This window comes from Hoplias malabaricus, chromosome 5 (genome assembly GCF_029633855.1).
Source record: "Hoplias malabaricus isolate fHopMal1 chromosome 5, fHopMal1.hap1, whole genome shotgun sequence".
In the NCBI taxonomy this organism is placed as follows: Eukaryota; Metazoa; Chordata; class Actinopteri; order Characiformes; family Erythrinidae; genus Hoplias; species Hoplias malabaricus.
The window spans coordinates 6,187,977-6,200,776 of NC_089804.1; the positions used below are offsets into that span (position 1 = coordinate 6,187,977).

At 43.6% G+C, this 12,800-nt stretch overlaps 1 protein-coding gene across 4 annotated transcripts in view; it reads right to left on the reverse strand.

Annotated features, from left to right (window-relative positions):
• Positions 1 to 10,937, reverse strand: part of chchd6a (coiled-coil-helix-coiled-coil-helix domain containing 6a) — a 98,105-nt gene extending 87,168 nt beyond the window's left edge. For all 4 annotated transcript variants that reach the window (XM_066671128.1, XM_066671127.1, XM_066671125.1 and 1 more), the window contains exons 1-4: positions 10,738 to 10,937; positions 9,047 to 9,116; positions 8,586 to 8,697; positions 5,970 to 6,114 (exon numbers count right to left, since the gene is read on the reverse strand). In XM_066671128.1, coding sequence (XP_066527225.1) covers positions 5,970 to 6,114; positions 8,586 to 8,697; positions 9,047 to 9,116; positions 10,738 to 10,821 — 411 coding nt within the window. In that variant the 5' untranslated portion in view covers positions 10,822 to 10,937. The remainder of the gene's footprint in view (positions 1 to 5,969; positions 6,115 to 8,585; positions 8,698 to 9,046; positions 9,117 to 10,737) is intronic.
• Positions 10,938 to 12,800: the final 1,863 nt, after the last annotated feature.

The window sequence follows — 12,800 nt, forward strand, 5'->3', positions numbered from 1 at the left end:
TTTTTTTTTTACAACAGAATGTTCCAAGATTTTTGACTTTACTACATGCGAAGGAGCATCAACACATTGATCCTGATTCTGAAAGAAAAAGAAACAAGCCTGAGAATGTGGGATCTCAGCATGTTCTGTCCAGGGACATTCATTATTTAGCCTAGACTTACGCCAGCTTCTGCGTTAAGATGGGATTCAGAGCCTCTGTTCCAAAGCAGCTCCACTGTTTTTAATGCTTTACAAGCTCAGAGTTGAGTACAGTCCCCGAAGTACGAGCTCAAATCAAAGCCAACCTTTCGCCATTCACAGCCACACATCCACAAGAGCACGACTCGTCATGCTTTGTCCTGGGTGGGGTGTATTGATGTTTGTATAGATACGACGAGGCCAGAGGGCATCCATTATGTCACACACAGAAAACGGACAGACAGTGTCCTTCTCCAAATGCTCAGGACTGTCCTGTGATCTCACACACGCAGTAGTCATTGGAAAAACGAAATCTGTAAAAGAAAAGCTTTCTGGCTGTTAACACCTTACTCAACTTAGCAGCCAATAAACAGGAGCGAAGGAAACATCTGCATAATGCAGTATCTCAGTCTAGAAAAATTCAAGACGCCACCAAAATGGGCACATTCCTGTTAACAGAGTACACAGACTAATATTTAAACATCCATATAAATAATAATAATCATACTATTTATAACAGGAGGTGAGGAAAATGGAGGACAGATAGAGGTCTCAGTCTGCCATCTACTGGTAAGGAGTAAAAATGCACCCTAATTGCGCTGAACAGGTTGTAAGAGGGTGAAAAGAGAGAGAGGAGAACGTGGCTTTAAGTTTTCAAAAAATGTACTTCAGGCTCAGAGACGAATCCTTAAATATTTTCAAAATCCCGTTGTTGAGGTGGTTTTAAGGCGGACTGCTTCGTCAGATCACAAAACCTCAAACTCAGAGCGACACACCGAGTCCAGATCGAACACTTACACGGAAGGAAAGGAGCAAAAAATGGTGCTGCATTTCTGCTTTTTTATACATTTCCTTATTTATTTCTCTCTTTTTTTCACGTAACTGTGAGCACAAGCAGAGACACGGAGGGGGACCGGCGGCCATCGTTCTCAGCATGAAATGGCGGCAATGAAAAAAGCCTTTTTAATGTCAGAGTGGGAGGGAAGCCGGAGCCATATGCAAATGTAACTTATCACCTCTTTTTTTTCTTTTCTTTTTCAAACAGGGCATTCAACAGAGAATGGCATTAATGCATTTAAAAGAGGGAAAAAAATCCCTATGGTCTCTCTCTCTCTCTTCCTCGCTCTTTCTCTCCCTTTCCTTTTCATCCGCTCGTTCTCACACTGAGAAATTAATCTTGTGAAGACTTGTCATTAACTGTGAATATTCATGAAGGGCATCAAAACAAGTCTTAGCAGAGAGAGAGAGAGAGAGAGAGAGAGAGAGAGAGAGGAAAAGAGAGAGAGAGAGAGAGAGAGAGAGAGAGAGAGAGAGAGAGGGGAAAAGAGAGAGAAAGAGAAAGAGAGAGAGAGCGAGAGAGAGAGAGAGGAAAAGAGAGAGAAAGAGAAAGAGAGAGAGAAAAAGAGAGAGAGAGAGAAAGAGGAAAAAAAAGAGAGAGAGAGAGAGAGAGAAAGGAAAAGAGAGAAAAAGAGAGAGAAAGGAAAAGAGAGAAAAAGAGAGAATGAGAGAAAGAGAAAAAAAAGAGAGAGAAAAAGAGACAGAGAAAGAGAGAGAGAGAGAGAGAGAGAGAGAGAAAGGAAAAGAGAGAGAGAAAGAGAAAGAGAGAGAGAGAAAGAGAAAGGAAAAGAGAAAGAGAGAGAGCGAGAAAGAGAAAGAGAGAGAGAGCGAGAAAGAGAAAGAGAGAGAGCACAAGTAAAGCACAAAGTAAGACAGAACGGTAGATTACGTCAAGGGGGCGCGATACATTACTCAGTTCAATTAAACTGTATTTCTGCAGCACTCTTTATTAGAGGGTGTCAAAGCCAGAGTGAGAAATACGCAGCGCTATCATTTAAAATGAAACCTAGTGGAAGCTACAATTCTTCCAGTGTAAATCATAACTGGAGCAATGTTTCTCAAGTCAAAAAAACAATACAATAAAATTCTCAGTCAAATAATTTATTATAATTTCAGGAAGCCCACCATCAGATTTGAATCTGTTCTTCAGTTACACACTGATCCGATAAAAGCATGGATCAAACCCCCTTCTATCTGCACGCACCGTCCGTTCGACCAGCTGCGTTTTTTAATTCATGTTTTAAACCCTAAAACCTGCTGTAAATGACTGTGCAATCATTGTTAAAGGTATGTTTCTGGAGGGGTTTTCTTTTGCTCCTGGGGCTCCCTCTAGTGAAATTTATTTTTATCGCACAGTACAGAAATTAAGAGGGAGGGGGGGTGGTCTCCTATCCCCCTCCAAAGGTTACAGAGTGCAGTTTCTGTAGTGCTGAGCCTAGAGTAGCAACAACAGCGGCTCTATTCTCCTTAATACAACAGTTCAGTGGAGAATCACAGTGATTCACAGTGGATTTTCCTGTTACTTCAGGTGCATTGATTATCAACGCCATGCACAAACAGGTTAACAATCCAAAATCCTCTTTATCTAACTGTTAAAAAGGTATTTTTAATATTTAGGAATCCCCAGAGGATCTCTGTCGCCAGGAAAAATAGAAATGTCTATGGGCTTTAGACTAGAGACTGACAGCTTTAATTTAAAAAGCAATTAGAACTTTCTCCTGAACCATCAGAGGAAAGGTTTAACCTGGATATTTCACCATGAATATTATATATTTGTAAAATATTCAGATTGACAAAGAAGGAGCGTGTGAAATGACACGTTTATAATCGGTCTGTTCTGGGAAAGAGGTACACGACATTTAGAGACACTTCTGTGAGCCTCTGATTACATCCAGTCTCCACTTTGCGTAGGTCAAGTATTAGGTTGAATGATTAGCTCTGGATCACAGACAACCCCAGAGCACCGGAAAACGCAGCCTCATTGGTCCACAGCCCAAAGCTTGGGCTCCTGGCACTGAGTGGGGTGCCCTTAGACACCTGTGTCCACTTGACTTCCACAGAAAGCACTTTGGGTAAAGCAGTCAACCACCTTTTCCACAGTAACAAACAAGTCCATGTTACCCACGGATGGAGCAGGAATACAGCGATATCCTCATCTCAGGTCGAGCCTCAGGAACGAAGTATCTCCGTTGTCTACTGCTCTGCTGTGAGCAGACAGTGGGGGCGCCAGTGACAGGACAACACACACACTCACACATTCACTCACACACTCACACCTACGGACACTTTTGAGTCGCCAATCCACCTACCAACGTGTGTTTTTTGGACTGTGAGAGGAAACCGGAGCACCAGGAGGAAACCCACGCAGACACAGAGAGAACACACCAAGCTCCTCACAGACAGTCACCTGGAGGAAACCCTTGCAGACACAGGGAGAACACACCACACTCCTCACAGACAGTCACCTGGAGGAAACCCACGCGGACACAGGGAGAACACACCACACTCCTTACAGACAGTCACCCGGAGGAAACCCACGCGGACACAGGGAGAACACACCACACTCCTCACAGACAGTCACCCGGAGGAAACCCACACAGACACAGAGAGAACACACCACACTCCTCACAGACAGTCACCCGGAGCGGGAATCGAACCCACTGGAGGCCCCTGGAGCTGTGTGACTGCGACGCTACCTGCTGCGCCACCGTGCCGCCACAAACAGACATGAGATCGTCAAATCATGAAGTTTTTTTTATTTAAAAAATCATGTACTGCACCTTTAATGTTATTTTGATTGACACGCCTGGTTGGGCACATGCTGAATACATGACAACATATATATAGACTGTAGAATGAAGGAAAAAAGGACTGTGGTCAGTTGTATTCATACAGAAAATTGATCCTCGAGCAAAGCCCGCTAAGAAGTCCCCAGCGGTTCTGAAGCACGCTCTCGTATATCACTCACTTAATATCCAATATGCCCGCAAAGAATAACTCACACCATCGAAACGCCTTGTGAGGGACACATTTATATCAATATGACTGCATGATTTATACACAGGAGAGGCTCGCTGGAAGATTTATTCCTCTTGAAATACCTGAACTGATGTTTAACCCTGAATCTAAATGATTAAAGGCCTGTGGCTATATGCAGACTTCGTAAGCATTCGAGAGCATTACTAATGTCTGAGCAGGAATTTTAGAGGAATCGCGTGGTCAAAAGCAATTTAAACTTGTTTAAAAATGCCTTGTTTAAAATAAATAAATAAATATATTTAAAAATGCATTAAGCTCCAAAGAGCATTGAATCGTTTAATTTTGATCAGGATGGTGATACACGGGAGGTTGGTTACAACATTTCAGTACAGTTCCCATGCAGAAAGACGAGATGCAGTGGCATTGTTAAATAGACCCACCGTTCATACAGCGGGCAAAAATGGCCCAAATCATGTGACACAAACGTGTCATTTGTGAGTGATTGAACAATAAAAATCACATTCAACCTGACTTTTTTTTCCACTTCACCCTTCGGGCTCTTCTCACAGGTAGGAAAAATATATATGCTTTTAATGCTCAAAATAGGGCGGCACGGTGGTGCAGCAGGTTAGTGTCGCAGTCACACAGCTCCAGGGACCTGGAGGTTGTGGGTTCGATTCTCGCTCCGGGTGTCTGTGAGGAGTGTGGTGTGTTCTCCCTGTGTCTGTGTGGGTTTCCTCCGGGTGACTGTCTGTGAGGAGTGTGGTGTGTTCTCCCTGTGTCTGCGTGGGTTTCCTCCGGGTGACTGCCTGTGAGGAGTGTGGTGTGTTCTCCCTGTGTCTGTGTGGGTTTCCTCCGGGTGACTGTCTGTGAGGAGTGTGGTGTGTTCTCTCTGTGTCTGTGTGGGTTTCCTCCGGGTGACTGTCTGTGAGGAGTGTGGTGCGTTCTCCCTGTGTCTGCGTGGGTTTCCTCCGGGTGACTGTCTGTGAGGAGTGTGGTGTGTTCTCTCTGTGTCCGGGCGGGTTTCCTTGTGGTGACTGTGAGGAATGTGGTGTGTTCTCTCTGTGTCTGTGTGGGTTTCCTCCGGGTGACTGTCTGAGAGGAGTGTGGTGTGTTCTCCCTGTGTCTGCGTGGGTTTCCTCCTGGTGACTGTCTGTGAGGAGTGTGGTGTGTTCTCTCTGTGTCTGTGTGGGTTTCCTCCGGGTGACTGTCTGTGAGGAGTGTGGTGCGTTCTCCCTGTGTCTGCGTGGGTTTCCTCCGGGTGACTGTCTGTGAGGAGTGTGGTGTGTTCTCTCTGTGTCCGGGCGGGTTTCCTTGTGGTGACTGTGAGGAATGTGGTGTGTTCTCTCTGTGTCTGTGTGGGTTTCCTCCGGGTGACTGTCTGAGAGGAGTGTGGTGTGTTCTCCCTGTGTCTGCGTGGGTTTCCTCCTGGTGACTGTCTGTGAGGAGTGTGGTGTGTTCTCCCTGTGTCTGCGTGGGTTTCCTCCGGGTGCTCCGGTCTCCTCCCACAGTCCAAAAACACGCGTTGGTAGGTGGATTGGCGACTCAAAAGTGTCCGTAGGTGTGAGTGTGTAAGTGATTGTGTGAGTGTGTGTGTTGCCCTTGTGTGACGGACTGGCAATCCAGGGTGTATTCCCTGCCTTGCGCCCAATGATTCCAGGTAGGCTCTGGACCCACCGTGACCCTGAATTGGATAAGGGTTACAGATAATGGATGGATGGATGCTCAAAATGTTTTTGGTGTGTGTAAAACAGGTCAGAAAAATAATAATAATAAATAATATGTGGCTTTTTTTTCTCAAAACATTTCTTTAAACTTATTTTCGTCCTGCCCTTCCAGTCTTTTATTTATTCATTTGTTTATTTTTTTTGAGAAATCACATTTAAATCTCCTGAGTCCCCAACAAGTAAATTCTGAGCAGTAACCTTTTGTTCTGGATCGTGGAGGAGAGTTTGTACATGTTACGTGTGACTCACCAGCTGTTTGGCCTTCTCTGATTCTTGGAGTGTCTGTAGTCGCTCTCTCTGTACGGCTCTGGTGATGTCTTGTCGCGCCGCCTCTCTCTCCTTTCGCGCAATGCGGGCCAGCTCTTCCTGTATATTCGTCTGCTCCCGTTCATATCTGTGCACATAGAAGCAGTCTGTTGTGACTTTGAATGAATTATTTTTGTTTATTGACGTGTCAAATCTTGCTTTTAAAATAAAACTAATGTAACATTAAGCATTAAGCATTTATTCCCCTCAAACACTAAGTTATCTTGGAACTCAACCAAACTAGATCTCAACCACATATCCCCAACAGGACCTAAAAACACAAACACACTGCCTCCATCGTTCCTATGTCCTTGTATCCACTTCGCTAGGTGGCAGTGTCATGAAAACATATGGCACAGAAACGGCTGCCTCCTGTTCTGCAGCTATACCCTTCTCAACAGAAGACACTAAATATGACATGCAATGCACTGTGTGGCCACAGAATGGCAGTGAGGGTCCTTCATCATTAACCAAACACGAACCCCAGTTAGGGTTTCCTGAGGGAGAAGCTAATGTAGTCATCACAAAATGACTAACAGGAGTACTAAATCTTCTGTTTAATTATCCGTAAGGTACAAATGCCTTTACAACTTTACCGTATTGTTTTTATTTCTCTAAGTGCACAGGAGCTCTCTTATTTGGGGCTTATTTTACTTTATAGCCCATATTTGGCTATGGGGGGGTTGATGAGCTCTCGCCCCTCGCTGCCGTTGTATTCATAGCTGAACCTGTGTGTGCTTTAGGTCCTTTACCGCTTTATTTCCTACACAAAACATTAGAATTATTTTTTAATTAATCCGAGAAGTTACATTTACGTATCGGCATTGCTGCTCGAGATTTAGGGGGGGGGGGCATGAGCTTTGCCTGAGGTAAACCAAGACTACTGACGTGCAGACTGACCAATTAAATGTTTACAGAGACCAATAACGGTAGCTCTACAGTCAGACCGTCCAATCAGAACATTTTAGACTACTTCACCACGCCCCCTTCTCACTCAAGCAAACCAATCGCAGTAGGGGAGGGCGGGACTAGTTTGTGAACGAAACTTCTCGAAGTTCTATGTACGCTCTAGAAAAACAAAATCCCGGACGTTTTTTTAAGTCTATGTCCGGGTAAAAGAGGACGTCTGGTCACCCTAGAATGTAGCATAGAGGCTAATGTGCAGCGCCTCCAGGAAGTCCCACTGTATTTAAACTAGCTAATATTAAGAATTATAAGAGATATCTATAAAGTTGGGATATATTTTGTTGCCTTCAATCTCTCACCAGACCTCGTAGACCCTCAGTAGTGTCAGGATACTGACAGACCTAAATATGACTAAAACAATGACTTAATTATTAAATATGGATTTACATCAATTAAAAGAATAATGGTGTTTACAGTAAAATACTATAATTAATAATGATGGAAGTGTGAAGCTGGTTCTCTCTGAGACAGTTGGTCTGTGTGCTCTGTGAGGCCTGAGAAAGCTTATCAGTGCCACTGAAGAAGGCCATTGTTGTTCAGCCAAATTCTGGTAAACATTACACATACACCTTTTATGTGAACTAAGGCTCTTACAAAAACTGAGCCTTGTTATCAAATCACCTGCCGGATACGAAGGCAGGGGCCTGAGACAGTGATAGTTTTAAACTGTTATTATCAGTTTGCTTCATTAACACACGGGGAAACTCTGAGAAAGGACCAGCTCAAGGCCCGAGACCTGAAGCCTGAGGTTGTTATTTGGTAAAAACTTGGTTGGAAAATAATGAAAGCATTGTCTATACAGCAACCAAAACATCATGTACTTTGGAAACAATAATGAAGGGTTGTGATATATTTGGGAGGACACGGGGAAATGTTAGATGTTAGTCGAGGAGAATGTGAAAAAACAGAAACATAATAAATGGGAAGAAGAAGGAGGATGGGAAAGTGTAAAATGGCCTTGAGTAGAGATAAGAACCTTTTCTGAGAAGCACACAAACTTTCTTTAGAACCTAATAATAAACAGTGTCTGAAGACTCAACCGGAAGCAGAAGTTTGTATATGTACATGGGGAATAGGGTACCTTTTGATTGTAATGGATCCAACTCTGGATCCAACTCAGCCTATGGAGTGTGTGAAGAAGGTGGGGGAATATCATTATTACGTCTGAATACTGTATAAAAAATGAGAGCTTCACAAATGCTTTTTTGTTTGTCTTCCCAGATCTACCCAGGTTAATGTTTCTACACTTTAACTTGTTTTATGAATGCTTTTTGGTGTCTCTTTTGTGACTTACCGGGGCTGATGTGATTTGACTGTAACCGCTTTAAATAAAGTAATGAACCTGTTCTCTTTTAAATCTGAAACCTGTGTCTGTGGCATTTTTTAGTTATTGTTTTTTTATAGAAATAGTGATTTTTAATAAGGCGTATACAAAGCTACGTCAGGCTTAAAAAGGAGAAAGCCTCACAGTTTATATTTCAATTGTATGTCTGAGTAATGAGTAGGTCCCCAATATGGCGGCTGCCCTGTACTGCGATGTCAGCTGCAACCCATGAATAGACCAGCTCAACCAAACTGCACACGGCACCCGACCTTCTTTTGAGCTCGTCTCTGTCGTCAGAAGCAGTGGATCCAGACTGAGAACTCTGCTGAGGCTTCGGAGACTGGGTGTGCGCTGTGGCTGTTTGGGGTTTTGCCTGAGGGCCTATAGAACAGGGAACAAGATAATGGTTCTAAATCAAAATGGCTTTATGTAATATGTCCTGTAGTATATTATGTAGCAAGTATGACAAGTGTATCCAGTCCTTATGCTGCCTTCAAGTGTTCTATTTATTTTGACAGTAGAATTGTGTTTAAAATCTGTGTTTTGGTTTGAAACAAAATGAATGCACTGTAAAAAAAAATGACCAAAGGCTAAAGTTGAGTTTTTTTTAATGAAACACCCCCAAATCAGAGAAAGGTCTAGTTTTCCACTAGAAATTATTTACCTCCTATAAACCACATACCCAACATAATTTAAAGGCAGCATTATTTTAACAGGAGACATATCATACCTGGGCTTTCCTTGTTGCCTACAGAGGTCTGATTGGAGTTCCTCATGCGCTGCAGGACATCTTCTGAGAGCTGTTGGCAAAAGGAATTTAGTGTGAAATATGACTTCATTCAGTTCTTATCCACCCTCCACCACAAATTCTGGAGGTTGAATAACACCCCACCATCAAAACACACAACCTATACAACACAAAACCCCCTACATTAACTCCAGTACAACCTAGAACTAACAAAAGGGCGACCGCTGAGCATGCTGGGAGCTCCCCCATACTCAGGGCTGCCACACTATGGGCTGATATGGTCTTATTTCAGTATTACGAACTATAATCTACAATGCAGGTCGTTACTGTATATTCTAAACATAAAATAACTAGGTAAAGTATCTCATAAACATATACGCTACTCAAACCTCTAACAAATACCACCCCACCACCTCAGCACCACACATAGTAACCCTGGTCCTTACACTATATTTGTGTTAACATTAACACAGGAGTTTTACTCCACACCTTTTAGAGTTGAGCTAAAGCAGCTCAGACTGAGAAACACTGTTCCAGCAGAGCAACCAGAGGGTGGATAAATGGGACCGAGTGTGATAGAGGACATAGATTGTGGGATAGAGGAGATATATTATGGGATAAGGAAGACAGACTATGCGATAGTTGGAATAGATTCTGGTATAGAGAGGATAGAGGAGATAAAGTGGGATAGAGAAGATAGATAAAACAGACTGTGGGATAGAGGGAATAAGTTGTGGGAGAAAGAAGACAGACTGGGACATAGGGCATAGATTCATAGATAGAGTGGGATAGAAGGGACAGAGTGGGTTAGAACAGACAGAGTGAGATATGGGGGATAGGTTGTGGGATAGAGGGGACAGAGAGGGTTAGAAGGGACAGAGTGATATAGAGCGGATAGGTTGTGGGATAGAGGGGATAGGTTGTGGGATAGAAGATATAGGTTGTGGGATAGAGCAGAGAGAGCGGATAGATTGTGGGATAGAGGGGATAGGTTGTGGGATAGAGCGGATAGGTTGTGGGATAGAGCGGATAGGTTGTGGGATAGAGCGGATAGGTTGTGGGATAGAGCGGATAGGTTGTGGGATAGAGGGGACAGAGAGAGTTAGAAGGGACAGAGTGGGATAGAGTGGATAGGTTGTGTGATAGAGAAGATTGGTTGTGGGATAGAAGAGATAGGTTGTGGGATAGAGCAGAGAGAGCGGATAGATTGTGGGATAGAGGGGATAGGTTGTGGGATAGAGCAGAGAGAGCGGATAGATTGTGGGATAGAGGGGATAGGTTGTGGGATAGAGCGGATAGGTTGTGGGATAGAGGGGATAGAGGGGACAGAAAAGGTTACAAGGGACAGAGTGGGATAGATTGTGGGGTAGAGAAGTCAGACTGTGGGATAAAGGGGATAGATTGTGTGGTAGCTATCAACCAAAACAGTGAATGAAGACTTTTCCATAAAATCCAGAACACGCAGTGCTCTGTGGTCAAACCTCGCCCAGTTCATCTGGGGACAGTTTAACAGTCGAAACCTACCGACACCTCAGATTATATGCAAACTGTTGTACCGCACATGTGTGTTAATGTTATTTTACATGTTATAACTCTCAGTTTATTTCTCCTTAATCCCCTGAGCAGTGTTAAACTTGGGATGTCCTCTTGGCTAATTAGCGAGCTAGCTTTACCTTCACTCCCCGCAGAATCCGCACACTCTCATCTTCGTCAACGCCAAAAGACACTTTCCTGGTCGTACTCTCGCCGGATCCCATCTCCTTTAGTTATCCTGAAAAACTCAGTCAGCGCTGGAACCGTCTTTCTCTCATAAACCTGTTAATAACAACCCTCTCTACTGACTCTCTACCATTCACAGACTCTCTGACGGTTCAGATTTGACACACAGCGAGTATCCTCTGCACTGATTGGCTGGCGAGATTGCAATGGACCAATCAAACCACACGATATACTGTATGCTGGCGTAGAGATATCTGGGAGTTGTAGTTCCAAGAGTTCGGCGCTTATTAAGAATAGCGTTGACAAGTTTTCTTTTTCTTCTGGTTTTGAGGTCTTTAAACACATCTCAGCTCCGTAAATTGATTTAGTAAAAACACAACTAATCAAACCCATTTTTACTCTTCAGTAGTTTAAACTATCAGTATTCTGGAAGTCTAAGAATATATATATATATGTTTAGAGAATAATCTGCAATTTATTTACTCATAGTTTGTAGGCAAGATTTCTTAAACAGTTCCACACTAACAGAGTGATATTCCTTTATTTAATTCATTCATAACACAATGTATTTAAATTAGAGCCACAAATACTTAATGTGTTCTTATATTAAGATACATAGAAAATTTGGATTCAAACTAAGATTTTGTCCACGCTCATTTTACACAGTGGAGGACAGCAACAGTGAATTGTACTGTGTCGGTTTGGCCGCTAGATGGGGGTAGAGATACACTTAATCAACTCAGATAACGTTTTGTCCCTGTTTTGTAGTTCCATATCCCAAAACACAAAACATGTTCAAAAAGGTTTTGCCAGTCACAATCCAATACGTTTGGTGACCAGATCTTAAGAATTGTTCCATAAATGTACACAGTGTCTGCCAAACCTTCATGGACACGTGCTCCCCAGTGTTTAATTAGGGAATTTACTCCCTTCTTTCCTGGAGTTAAGATTCCTACCCTCCTCCAGAAGTTAAGAGTGCAGTTTCCGCAGGGCTGAGCCCAGAGTGGCAACTACAGAGGCTCTCTTCAACCTGTTTGAGCTCACAAAAGCATCACAATCATTTCAACGCTGTAATTTTAAGATACAAATACTACCTAACATTTTTATTTTTAAAAATTTGCATGCATTACTCATAGTAATAAATTTACTTATTATAATGGGTGTCTACAATATTTTGAACATACAATGTATTACACTGAACTGAGAGACCTGCACTCCAAAATAAAAGTGCCAAAAGGATTCTTAACTGGATGTCTTAGACAAACCACTTTTGGTTCCAAACTAATAAAAATGTAGATAAAATAGCTTTAGAATTCTTCAAAAATATGTATTAATAAACTAAAAATTAACACATAATAACACTATAACTCAGGGCGGCGCAGCAGATTAGTGTCGCAGTCAAACAGCTCCAGGGTCCTGGAGGTTGTGTGTTTGAGCCTCGCTCCGGGTGACTGTCTGTGAGGAGTGTGGTGTGTTCTCCCTGTGTCTGCGTGGGTTTCCTCCGGGTGACTGTCTGTGAGGAGTGTGGTGTGTTCTCTCTGTGTCTGCGTGGGTTTCCTCCGGGTGACTGTCTGTGAGGAGTGTGGTGTGTTCTCCCTGTGTCTGCGTGGGTTTCCTCCGGGTGACTTGTCTGTGAGGAGTGTGGTGTGTTCTCCCTGTGTCTGCGTGGGTTTCCTCCGGGTGACTGTCTGTGAGGAGTGTGGTGTGTTCACCCTGTGTCTGCGTGGGTTTCCTCCGGGTGACTGTCTGTGAGGAGTGTGGTGTGTTCTCTCTGTGTCTGCGTGGGTTTCCTCCGGGTGACTGTCTGTGAGGAGTGTGGTGTGTTCTCCGTGTCTGCGTGGGTTTCCTCCGGGTGACTTGTCTGTGAGGAGTGTGGTGTGTTCTCCCTGTGTCTGCGTGGGTTTCCTCCGGGTGACTGTCTGTGAGGAGTGTGGTGTGTTCTCCCTGTGTCTGCGTGGGTTTCCTCCGGGTGACTGTCTGTGAGGAGTGTGGTGTGTTCTCCCTGTGTCTGCGTGGG